This window comes from Chenopodium album, chromosome 19 (assembly GCF_948465745.1).
Source record: "Chenopodium album chromosome 19, dcCheAlbu1.1, whole genome shotgun sequence".
NCBI lineage: Eukaryota > Viridiplantae > Streptophyta > Magnoliopsida > Caryophyllales > Amaranthaceae > Chenopodium > Chenopodium album.
The window spans coordinates 20,628,341-20,641,739 of NC_137852.1; the positions used below are offsets into that span (position 1 = coordinate 20,628,341).

The window sequence follows — 13,399 nt, forward strand, 5'->3', positions numbered from 1 at the left end:
CCGCACTTTTGCGGCGCAGCCCAGCTGTCCTAGGTCAGATGACCTAGGGGAGGGCGCATTTCCCCATGACCCTATAAATAGGGAGATATTCCTCCATTTTGGGGGCAATTCACAATCATTTATTACATTCATTTTCTCTCTCATCAGAGAACTCCTGAGCTTGGAATCCATGCAGATCCCCACCTTAAATTCCGCACTTTTTACCCTTCTTCAAGTTACTAACTTGAGCGTTGGAGACGGAGCACCACCCAACCGGTGTCTCCGTTGTTTTTGCAGGTATAGAGCCAGCAGGACCAGTCTTCGAGTTGTAACTCTCCCAAGGGACAAAAACACCCAAAACAGCACGCTACTCACGCATTAATCCAATTTGTTAAATACGGAGTACTTGTTACTTTGTTAGTTATTTTCCAAGCATTACAATCAAAATATTCAACCAATATCATAATACTTCAAACTCCCTTATTTTCAATAATATAAAAATAACTAACACTAGCTACATTTTTAATCCTTATTAAAAAAAAGGAAGAAAAAAAAAGCATATGAGAAGAGGGCAAAAAAAGAAGACTACTATAAATTTAAGGGTAAAAAACCAATTACTACTTATACTCTTTTTTTTTTTTTATACCAATTGACTGTTGGTGTAGTGGTGAACTGGTGTTTGGGCCTACACTTGGTAGGGAGAACCCGTATTCGATCCCCCACAACAACAATTGGGAGGGGACTGGAACCTAACCACCCAAAACTGATCCTCGAATCCGGATTAGCCTAAAGGGTGAACCGAGTGGAACAAAAAAAAACTTATACTTTTTTTTTTTTTTTGAAAGAACTAGTATCACTTGTCTTACATCTAAAAAAAGAATAGAGTATTAGCAAAGAGAATTTTCCATAAAAAATTTGTTTTATACCCCGTTGTGTTGACTTGAACTCAAAACTTGGGATTAGGGTTAAACATTTTTTTGACTCGTGATCCGACCCGAAATGACTTGTGACCCAACCCAACCCCGACCTGATTGACATGTCTAATTTCACTATATTTTTTTGGTGTTTAGAGAGTCACAAGAAAAAAGAAAAAAAAAGTGAAGTTAGACATGTCAATTAGTGTATATTACTCCCTCCGTCTCACTTTGTTAGGCCCTGTTCTCTTACGTTGAAATTCAGTTTAGTTCAGTTCAGCTCAACTCCTAATTTCCTTCTCTTATAAAATATTCATTTCAGTTCAGTTTAGTTCAGCTGAGTTCAGTCAATGAGAACAGGCCCTTAGTCCCCTTCGAAACTAATCACTTAAAACAAGAAAATGAGGAATCCTAATAATTTGGAATATTGACTGCAGCTTTGTAATTTATGTTTTGTCTTTTCCTATTTTATTTGCTTTATTAATGGAAATTGACTGTAATTAAATCGTCTATAATAAATCTTGATTGGGGGAATTTGTCATGTCAACAATCCACTAGCATAAACATTAACCAATCAGTATTATTTGACCCTTTAAACACCCAATTAGATTAATTATTCACATATTATGTAAATTATTCACCAATCACCATATAGTAATGTAAGAAATATATTCCATAAGGGTATATCATTTTGAAATGCCCAAATTAGTATGTGGGACTACCAAATTGAAACGCATGGAGTACTATTTATCACTGAAAAAATGAAGACGTAAACCTACCAGGTATCGAGTTCAAAAGTTGTGAATCAAAACAAGAACTAGTTGGAACCGTTTCCAAGAAATTAGAACCAAATCCACTATCGACATTATCGATTCCGGTGTGAACCCTATGAATCTAAACCAATTTTAGATCCATTGCCAGGTAAAGATGGCATTGCGCTAGGCCGATACAAAGCCCGACACGACCCAACACGAAAAAAGCATGGCAAGACACATTACTATGCCATCTATGCGTGCGGGGGCAGGGGCCAGACCTTTATTTGGGAGAAGCACAATAAGGCACGCCACGACCTAGCCCGACACGATAAAACACGCTGAAATTAGTAAAAATTTGCATAGGCATGCAAGCACGACACGCCATGACACAATGACACTTGGGTTTGGGCCGTGCACGGACTAACCTTTTGAAAATCTCGGCTTGTCACGACACGCACCTCGTGGCCCGAGCCAAGGGATGGATCTAACTAACCCAAAACACGTGGACCCGGCACGAGGCTCGTCTGAGCCATCTCCCATTTGTCAAGACTCAAGAGGCTACCCAAAACGACTAAAACGGCAAAACCTTATTCCCCTCCTCTCTTTACGACACTATCCAGTTTCAAGAGTTTGCAATACCAAAACCCAAAAACAGAGCAAAACCAACACCAAAAATGGCAGCAAGAGTCCATACTCTGCAAAGCAATCTTTGGAATCTCTCTCCTCTTTCTTCCATCAACCCAAAGCTCAATTTCCTCAAGAAAACTGCCTTGTTTCGCACAAACCCACTGTCTTCTTCATCAAAATCAGCCATGTTTTGCACCTGTTCTTCCTCCAATTCTCAGAATGACACTTTTGTCCTCACTACCCCTCTTTATTACGTCAATGCCCCTCCTCATATGGGTAGTGCTTACACCACCATTGCTGCTGATGCCATTGCTCGATTTCAGGTTTCCCCATTTTCCATCTTTACCTGTTAATTTACTGAAATTTGGGGGCATTTTCTTGTGTTTTATTTTCGGAAAATAATGGGTTACTGAATTCTGAATTGTTAATATCTTTTTATTTGTTTATTGCTGTTATTATATGGAAATAATTGAGTAATGGGGTTTTATGATTGACTTTTATTTTTGATGAATTTATGGTTAAATTGAACTTATCTTGGTGATTTGTACATTTATAACAGTATAAGAATACTTAGAATTTAAGTTGAATTATGTGTTAAATTCATAATTGTTAAGTAGGAAATGGGTAATTATTAAGGGATGTTAATATTATGGGAGCAGAACCAATTATAATTTACTCAATTATGGCATTGGAATAGTAGGAATGTAGGATATAGGATTATAAAGGAAATGGTCTAACCAGGTTCAGGTGGAGTAAAAGTAGGATGTGTGGTGCAAATAATCAGGAGAGAGATTCGGTAACGGAGAATTGTAGAGGGAGTATGGAGGAAAATCACATTGCTATAATAATTGGATTCATAAGTGATACTCAAACTTAACTAGAAGTGTTAGGCATGAATTTGTGTTTAGGTGTTAAAGACACTGCAAACTTGTGAAAGCATTTCGTGATTTTGGTCCAAAATGACGTGTCTAAGTATCTTAGTCATGTATGCAATATGAGTACTTTGGGTGAAATGAAGAGTGTGAGTATGTATTGTTTCATTCATTGGTCAGACATATTTGGTCTTACATAGAATTATGGATTTTTTGCCCACCCCTATTTGGTCTTACATAGAATTATGAATAAGGTTGGTATTGTTCTTACTGTTTGAATGTGAAAATGGCATGCCATGATTTTATAATGGTGCAAAATTTGACTTTGTGTTGTTTTGATTGGTTGATTATGTAAGAGGTTGATGGAAAAGAAAGTCATATTTGTGACTGGCACGGATGAGCATGGAGAGAAAATTGCTACTGCAGCAGCTGCAGTTGGCTCTAGCCCCGGTGAACACTGTGATACCATATCTCAAGCATATAGATCGCTCTGGAAAGAGGTGCAAGATGTATTTCTATTTGTATTTTTTGCTATTTTCTAGTATTGCTACATAAAAAGTTCTTTTCCCCTAAGATTGTTATCCCCGTTCTATCCCTCTGCAGCTTGATATTTCTTATAACAAGTTCATTCGCACAACCAACCCCAAGCATGAAGCAATAGTTAACGAGTTCTACTCCAGAGTTCTTGCCAATGGTGACATTTACCAGGCTGATTATGAGGGTTTATATTGTGTCAACTGCGAAGAGTATAAGGTTTGTTTTTATAGTGACTGAACCATATATGAACTGAAGCATAATTAATTTCTTCATCGCATACCATCATTTTGGTATCAGTCCCCTTTATCTCATACAGCAGCCTGAGAGTCCATATTTAAAACTAGGTCACGACCATTATTATTGTCATTGAAAGCTATAATAACATGTCACATATTTCGTGTTTGAACTTGTTTATGTTTTCAAAGATAGCTAAAACTATTGTAATAGGAAAAAAAAAATGTAAATGTACTCTTTTGGTTGCATTGTATTCGTAGTGTATCTTTAAACTAACTACTGCTACCTCTTGAATCTGCAGGACAAAAACGAATTGAATGAGGATAATTGTTGCCCTATTCATCTTAAGCCTTGTATATCTAGGAAAGAAGACAATTACTTCTTTGCTTTATCGAAATACCAAAAAAAACTGGAAGATCTCTTAGAGCAGTATCCTGATTTTGTCCAGCCTTCTGCTCGTCTGAATGAGGTAAGATTATTTATTTTATTCTTCTGCCTGCAATATTTGTTACCTTTTGTTAACTAGCTGTCTTGCTTCTATATGCAAGCTGTTCTTCCTAGTAATGAGTATAGAAGAGTAGAGTTTTGGAGTCTGTAAATTATGCAGTTGGCCTGATCCACTTTGGCCCAATGAAGGTGATCCTCTTTTGACCTGACCCGTTATTGACCTGCAGCGACTTTGATCCAACCTCCCATTAACCTGGTCTAATCCTAAGCTATAGCATGAAAAATGTGCTGGAGAAAAAGCTTTCCATTATAAGTTCTTTATGATTCTTAAATATATCCAGCATGGGAATTTTTGTTATTTTTTCTTCTGATAACTATCACCAGGAATCCAGGATTATGGTTTTTGACCTTTTGTTTTCATGGGTTTCAAATTGTTCATTACTTTGGGATTTTCTTCTTTCAATTCAGTTGTCACAGATTAAATAACCAACCATATATGTTTGGTTTGATGCATTACTGGTTAGTGGTTAATGGGCAGTTGATCAAACTGCCCAATAAAATTGTTGATTATTTTGGGATTTTCTTCTTTCAATTTAGTTTGTCACAAAAACTCATGCACTCATAACTCGATATATGTATCTTAGGTCCAAGGTTGGGTAAAGACTGGCTTGAAAGATTTCTCAATTTCTCGAGCAGCAGTTGACTGGGGTATCCGTGTTCCTGGAGACCCTGATCAAACCATTTATGTTTGGTTTGATGCATTACTTGGGTAAGGTTCTCTCTAATGTTCCAAAACTTTTTATTGTTTTCTTGATTTTTTATATTCTCTGGTTTGATGTTTTTAACTAGTCATCTACATGATGTAGCCTTGGAGGGTAAAATGAGTACTTAAAAATGATTGTTTTCTAATATCATTGATCTATGTGCTTCTCTCTCTCTCTCTCTCTCTCTCTCATGTTTCCCTACTTTCTAACTCTCTCTCTCTCTCTCTCTCTCATGTTTCCCTACTTTCTAAAAAGTTCAAGCAAACACTTATAAATAGTGTGCGGACATTCATACCCCTCAATATGTTTGTTTACTTATTTGTCCTTATTAATGTTAACTAGCTCTTTCTAAGAACTCTTAAGAATAGTGTGCGGAGACAGTGGACATTTATACCCCTAAAAATAACTATTTTCATATTTCCCTCATGTTGCCAACTAAATTTGTGAGGCCAAAGTTAAAGAACTCTCTAGACATGACTGGCACACGCATTGCGCGTTAGCCGCCCAAAATTTGGAGTAAGTTTTACTATAGTCTTTCTTAACCTATGATTTTCAGATCTCGCCTGTGAGTAAACATTCTTAGCATTTTTCTATTAGCTATCTATAATTCTATACCTTGTATTATCTGTTTTCTCTACAGAAACTAAGTCCCCGTATCCTAGGCTGATGTTTCTCACTTTCGAGGTCTAATATCTTAGTTATCTTTTTTGAAAAATAGGCCTGTTGATCAGATCAATCACCTTCTTGCTTTGCGAACAGAAATGCTTAACCTGTGTAGCTCTATTGTGGGAGGATAAATAAGGATGATGTTGCATAGCTATTAGTAATCATCTGTTTTAACAGTTATTGGATTCTCTTAATGCCTTGTTGCCTATCTCTTATTTAATCTATTATTTAAAGCCTTGGAGGGTAACTTTATCTTTGAGAAATTGTTATTGGATTCTCTTAATGCCTTGTTGCCTATCTCTTATTTGATCTATTATCTAAAGCTTTGGAGGGTAACTTAATCTCTGAGAAATTCTTATTTCATGATGAAAGTTGGTTGGAGTAAATCAAGTGATCTGGATGAACTTTGCTTTGCTTCTCCTTGATTAAATTGCTGTTTCATGTGATGAAAGGTCTATCGTTGTTCTCAGTTCGGAGTTTGAGGTTTCATCTAATTGATATTTATCCACTGAGAATCGTTTTTCTCCTTTCTTGTCATTGTTTGCACTTACTTTTTAGATGATTATTCATTCAGAATAACAATCCCAGTCTCCACTACTTGTGATAGGGAAAAGAGAAATTACATTGAGGATGGTTTTTTGATGTAACTTGTTGTGCACTGTGGTAGCAATTAATATAGGATCAGGGTATCTATATCTGACCTCCCTCCTTACTCTGCCTAGGGAAGGACCCTCTTGGGCGCCTTGGGGTGATTATATAATTTGTTTAGTCTAGAAGGTCTAGGTTATCCTTTTTGGCTCTTCCTTGGGAAAAGTTTTGAGCACTTGTACCTTTGGAAGGTTTAGGCTTGATAATGGTATCTGGAAATACTCAAATGGGAAAATAGACTCAACAAATTCCCTTTAGGTTCAGACACAGCTCATTCTTTTGAGGCGGAACATGCTTATTTCAATGTTATATAACCTGTCTTTGTTTTTGCTGGTGAATTGTTTTTTTGTTTTTCAATTTTTTTTTTTTACCTTCTCCTTTTGATCACTTTTCTGAACCAAATTTAAGCAATTTTTTTTATACATCTGTTGTCATGGTCACCAGCTATATATCAGCATTATTGGAGAATGAGGAGCAATCTAGTTTACAAGATGCAGTTGCTTCTGGCTGGCCTGCTTCACTTCACTTAATAGGCAAGGTAAGACTGTTTCCAAGTGCATAATCATTGGTTTGAGGGTGCAGCTCTCCTTTTTACATATCTAGACAGAATACGATGTGATCTGTTCAACATCTTTTTTTTTTCACTAGAACAACCCAGCTGGTCTTGCCTATTGTTTCTTTCCCCCTGTTGCACTCATATAAGCCTTTCTATAGCTTATTTGTTGGTTATTGCGCAGGGTTCATGCAAATTTGATTTTCCATTTCTTTTTCCTTCTTTGAGATTAAAATGGCTGATTCAAGACCAGGAATTGCTCAGTTATGGTTTATGCAAAAGCACCTTTCTATATCTTATCTTCGTATTGAAATTAAATCGATCAATATTGGGAGCTTGGGACTGACATAAAAGAATAGTGTGACAATTAGTTGGGATGCAGGGGGTAGCACGTTTTCCAGAGAATAGGGCTGAATATTGTTCGATGATATGCATTCCATAATGCTGAAAGCTACAATAATCATTTTTCTATTTCACAGGATATATTACGGTTTCATGCAGTGTATTGGCCAGCCATGCTGATGTCTGCTGGATTCCGTCTTCCAAATATGGTTTTTGGCCATGGTTTTTTGACAAAGGTATTGTTGCTTGCCTTATTGCTATTGATCTAGGATTCTAGGTATTTATTTCAAAAAACGGTTGTGATAGATGTCAAACTTTCAACTTTCAAACACTTGAAAGCACAGTGATGTGAACTCAAGCTGTAGTGAAGGGGTGCAAATGTGCAATGTTATGTTGCTAGCAAATAGTGAACAAGAAGCTGCTCTTAGAGCATGTAACAAGTAAAGCCCATAGAGTTTGTAATGTTTGTAGGATCTTTGTATTCATCTTATTGTTACTTACAAATTGTTGAGCCTTCCTTCTGCAGTTTACTATGCTGATATATACATTGATTTTTGGCCTTTATCTTGTCAGACTATGTGACTAGATTATTCAAAGAAGGAACAATTAGAAACAAAATGATTATCTGAAGCTCACTTAATGTGAACTTACAATTTAGCTGTAAAAGTTGGGTCCTATTCATAATAACATGCTGTTTCTATCCCAAAAAGTAGATGAAGAGTGAATTAAATTCCAAACACAATGTTATTTGCACCTATGCATTGCAGGCTATATCTAGTATGGATTTCATATGAATATATATGATGGATGCTATATTGCAAAAGCTGGCTAGTTGCATGTGTCAATAGTTTTTCTTATGTATAAAATTTCATGTTATGCAGCGATGCTTTTTATTTTAAATTATAGGATGGCATGAAGATGGGGAAGTCTTTAGGCAATACTATAGAGCCAAATGAGTTGGTGCAGAGGTTTGGAGCTGATGCAGTTCGATACTTTTTCCTAAGGGAAGTTGAATTTGGAAATGATGGGGATTACTCAGAGGATCGTTTCATCAATATTGTTAATGCACATCTTGCCAACACTATTGGTGATTCAACTGCTTCTAGTTTACTTTCTAAAACCTGTAGTTGAAGGTTGTATAGTTGTGGTTATTAGGTTGACTTTATTTCTATACAGGGAACCTTCTCAATCGTACACTTGGGCTTCTCAAAAAGAATTGCCAATCAACTTTAGCTTTTGATTCTGCTATTGCTGGTGAAGGGAACTCAATCAAGCTCAAAGTAGAAAATTTGGTGAGGCTGCTGAAATTAAAGTACTTTAAAGTTGTAAACTAAGTCTTTTCAATTTCAATTTGTATGTTTTATTGGAATGGGAAGCTAACACCAGAACATGCCAATCCATATATGAATGGGTGAAGTGCCACATTAAAACTCCATGATCAACTATTAATTTGATATCAGTCAGCCATATAAATATGGCATTTTATTTATAAATGTTATTTCCCCCCCCCCCCCCCCCCCCCCCAGCAATGTCATTTCTTATTATAAGTTCTAGCACTTTCTCTCTATTCTGAGTCTGAAACTGATACGAGAATAACTTTAAAGTGCTGATCAATGGACTTGCCATGTACTTATAAGGTTAATACATTGATTGAAATGATCCTTTTCTGTAGTAGATGGGTCACATACTTTCAGAGTAGTAATTTACCTCAGCTCAGAAGTAGTTTTTGTATATAATATTATTTAAGCATCTTCGGCTCATTGATGTGGTCCATACATTTATGTTCATCAATATGAATGACTGGATGTAGTGTAATGAGTATCTAAGGTTGTAGGAAATGCATCTGCAGAGCCTGTTTTTGGTTGCCAACTGGCCATCTTCTTCAGTATTGTAATTCAGACTGTTGAGTCAATGCCTGACTGGGATTTGTGCTAACTATGTACCTTATTGAATGTTCTTATTTTTTTCTTTACTAAATTTTATTGAGCGGCTGCAGTCGCAGTATTTCTTAGCTTATGGACTAGAGAAGCTAAGAGGAACCTATTTTCTTGGGTTAATTTCAGATATTGTGTGTCAACTCCTGTCTGAGCCTTTTCTGATGTTCTGAACTCATTTTTTTTATTTTATTTTTTTTTTGGCCAGGTTGAGAAGGCTTGTACTCACTATCAAAATCTCTCATTGTCTTCTGCTTGTGAAGCTGTACTAGAAATTGGGAATGCTGGAAATGTTTATCTGGATGAGCGTGCACCATGGTCTCTTTTCAAGCAAGGGGGAACTGCTGCAGAAGCTGCTGCTAAGGTTTGTTTGTTCTATATCTATAGCCGTTGAATTAGATTATCTTTTGTGTGATTAAAGAAACATACTACAATAAAATTAGCTACGTTTGTGGTTGAGAGGAAATACCTAGTTTCATATTTCTAGAAGAATCTAAAGACTAGAAAATGGTGTTAGATCTGTTATGAGTAGCCATATGGTAGGAAAAAAAGAATGAGGATGGGAGGCTTAAAAAAAAATTAAAAAAAGCAAGGTAAGGAGGGGAAAATATGAAGGCTGATACAAAATTTTAGCTGGTATAATTAGTGTACAAGATAGTAATACAAAACTAGGAAATCTACTATAAAAAAGTTATATACAGAAGAAATACGAGGCTTGAAATCATGACATACTACTAAGTCTCAAGCCTTAACATTCTCCTGGAAATAAAAAGAAGTGTATTTACTGGATTGTGGCAATTATACAAGGAAAAGAATAACTTTGAAACATCTCAATAAACATAAAAACAATCTTCAAGTGTATGTAATTCTGCAAGGTGTGTACTCTGTACTCGGCTTTTCCTTCATGAGAAAACCTATTTCCAATGAGGACATCATAGCTAAAGTCTTCAATTACGACTCCTATAAACATGTCATTGATATTTTTAATGCCAAGACAATCCCATGATGTCAATGGTAGGTTTATAAGAATCGATACTCTAGCAATGAAGTCCTTGTGGGCAATTTTATGGAGAATTGGAGAGTGAGTACATTCAAAGATTGTTTGTGTGTTTTTCGAGACCTTTCAAGGTTATCTTTGCTTAAGATTACATAGGCAAGATTTTTCCATGCCTCATAAGGACCTTGAGGCTTCAAGGATGAGAGGAACAAGTACTCAATGTGCCAAGACTGCCAACAAGTACACCAAAATGAGCTCATCTTGTATCCATATGTAATTAGCAGGAGTAGGATTGACTGTGCCTTCCATGTTAAGAGTGCTGGGTTGTGCTGTGTGATGGCCGCCCATGAACCTGAAAAGGTGGTGGCCTCAATCTGGGAATACTATACACAGATACACAAATAAGACAGATTCATTGAAGAATTTACAATTGGTAGTAGATATTCGATTGATAAATGTATATGAATTAAATCTAAATAAACCATTTTGTGAGATTGGTTGCAATGATTGTGAATTAGTGTCCTTTTGTATATTGCTTATGCAAACAGGCTACCAGCTCATTATTATTGATAAAGCCAAGCATAAATTGTATACATATATGATAAAAGAAAAAAAAATAGTGATTTGATGTCCCCTTGCTAGAATAATATCTAAGATCCTAATTGTAGCTACCACCAGCTTTAAAATTGATTCTAAATATCTAAGTCCCCTGCTTCGTCAATTAGTAATTGTAGCTGCGGCAAAACTTATAAGATTTTTGCATGTCACTGAATCTTAACTACAATATGTTGCTTCTATACCTTACAAAACGAATGTAAACCCAAAGCTCATTATTCATTTAGATCACTTGCTGATTTCATTTTTCCACCAAAACGCTGCACCAATACATGGAATTTTGGTTTCCACCTAACTAATTTCCACATTGATATGATCCATGGTAATTCATAATCAAGTGGTTATGGGGATCAATTATAGAAAATCAAAAGCACTTATAAATACCTCATTATTCAGCCATAATATAAGGTTCGTTCTTAAACCAAATACATAATTTTTGCAGCAACCATTATAGTTACGACCATAGGTAAACATAAGATTCTTGGGCTATGGCTAAGAAGTGGAGCCTCCAGATCACTCAGCTTGTCCTCTTGGACAGGATATGTTTAATATACCAATATATGCCTTTCAGAAGTTACTTGAAGCACGTTTGAAACTAAGTGGCCGAAAATTCAAAGCTTCCCCAAAAATAGTTTCTTAAATCTGCTTCTAGGGAGTAGATATTGTTTACTAAAAGCTGATTGTATTGAACTACAAAATAGTACAGATCTGTATGATGTGACTTGTGACTTTTTGCTTGCATTCAATTTTGTAAAATAAAATCCTCTGTACGAGTTGTTGTAAATCCTTCTATACAAATGCAGGATCTTGTGATCATATTGGAAACTATGCGAATCATTGCCATTGCATTATTGCCAGTTGCCCCAAGTCTAAGTTGGAGAATATACGCTCAGCTTGGCTACACAGAAGATGATTACAATGCTCTGACTTGGGTCTGTATCTCTTTGCTTCCCCTTTCTTCTCCCCATGCTACTGGCTACTGAAACATACTGAATTTGTTTGGATTTTGTATTTGCAGAATGATACTAAGTGGGGTGGTCTAAAGGCTGGGCGTCTCTTGCCTGAAGCAAAACCTGTCTTTGCCAGGATTGAGTTCATTACTGACTCAGATGATGTTGGGGTACAACCAGCTAAGAAGACTTCGAAAAATAAGGGAAAGAAGGCTGCTAAGGCTCAAAGTGCTTAGATGCCTGGTTTTCCAACTTGTGGCTCTTATGTTGCTTATGCCAAGCTATTGGTTACCATCTCTGAAGAGGTCAAATTGTTTGTCCGATTTCAAGATTTTTGGAGATCTATTGGGCTAGTAGTCAAATTCTAGGATATTCTCTGCTTTTTGTGAAGCAAATGTATGCAATTTCACCAGTACATTTATGAGTTATATGATGTTGGCGATAGGATATTCTCTGCATTTTGTGAAGCAAATTTGTGCAGTTTTCACCAGCCAAAATCATGAGTAATTTTTGCCAAGCTTAACCGTGGACATTCCGAGGGATATAAATGTTCAATTCATGTCGTTTCACCTGGTCGATTTTCTGGAGTATATATCCAAGTAGCCTAATGGACCCTTTATTTTATTTTGTTTTAGTGTATCCAAATATCATGTAACAATTTTAAAACATTGAAGATAATTATTAACAAAATTCAAGCATTCTAAAATATGAACAATTGCAATTTTTTTTGGTAAAAAAGACTTGTAATAATAAAAATAAATTAAGTACCGTTTTATGTTGTATGGTTTCAAAAGTTAGAGCACGCAAAATGTACAGCTCATCCTCTCTCTCTCTCTCTCTACTTGTAACAATAAAAATAAATTAAGTACCGTTTTATGTTGTATGGTTTCAAAAGTTAGAGCACGCAAAATGTACAGCTCTCTCTCTCTCTCTCTCTCTCTCTCTCCATTGAGTTACCTCACCAATTTAATGGGTGACCTGTGAGGAGCTTTAGAGCTAAGAGCATGGGCAATAACATCCTCATCCTCTAATATACTCTATCTTTTATTCTTTTTGACATCTCATTTCTTTTTCATATACCCCCACTTTCCACTAATTTCATCCTTTTAACTATTTCTCATCCTCTATTTCCCCCACATCAATTAAAAATCCTCTTTGTGCATCTTGTCGCATAGTCCCTATATGCATTTGTTGCATATAGGAGGGCAAAATTGGAAAAGCGCACTTAGAATGTTTTTTTTTTAAATATTTTTTTATTTTTATGGTTTTAGTGTTACTCCCTCCGTTTTTAAATACTTGTTCCATATCTCCGTGCGCGGAGTTTTAGAAGAAATTGGAGAAAGTAATAAAATATGGAGGTAGTGGGGTTGGTGAAAGAATAAATAATGGTAAAAAAACAAAAGTAGTGGAGAGAATTGAAGGAGAGAAAATATGGAATTAATATTGTTGGGTCCACTTGGTGATGGAAACTAATTAAATATTGTAAAAGTTTTCCAAATAAGGAAATGGAGCAAGTATTTAAAAACGGCCAGAAAAGGAAAGTGGAGCAAGTATTTAAAAACGGA

At 36.0% G+C, this 13,399-nt stretch overlaps 1 protein-coding gene across 1 annotated transcript; it reads left to right on the forward strand.

Annotated features, from left to right (window-relative positions):
* The first annotated feature begins 2,234 nt into the window (after positions 1-2,234).
* LOC145594911 (methionine--tRNA ligase, chloroplastic/mitochondrial-like) lies at positions 2,235-12,426 on the forward strand. The gene is made up of 12 exons (XM_081651262.1): positions 2,235-2,598; positions 3,504-3,647; positions 3,751-3,900; positions 4,220-4,387; positions 5,010-5,134; positions 6,888-6,981; positions 7,476-7,574; positions 8,245-8,425; positions 8,515-8,630; positions 9,481-9,636; positions 11,688-11,816; positions 11,903-12,426. The coding sequence occupies exons 1-12, from the start codon at positions 2,323-2,325 to the stop codon at positions 12,068-12,070; spliced, it is 1,806 nt and encodes a 601-aa protein (XP_081507388.1). The 5' UTR covers positions 2,235-2,322; the 3' UTR covers positions 12,071-12,426.
* The last annotated feature ends 973 nt before the right edge of the window (positions 12,427-13,399 follow it).

Bases quoted from the DNA above. Each gene is read 5' to 3' on its own strand.
- LOC145594911 (XM_081651262.1), top strand. From the start codon at position 2,323: ATGGCAGCAAGAGTCCATACTCTGCAAAGCAATCTTTGGAATCTCTCT. The intron at 8,631-9,480 runs GTGAGGCTGCTG...TTTTTTGGCCAG, and splicing joins AGCTCAAAGTAGAAAATTTG to GTTGAGAAGGCTTGTACTCA. The intron at 9,637-11,687 runs GTTTGTTTGTTC...ATACAAATGCAG, and splicing joins CTGCAGAAGCTGCTGCTAAG to GATCTTGTGATCATATTGGA.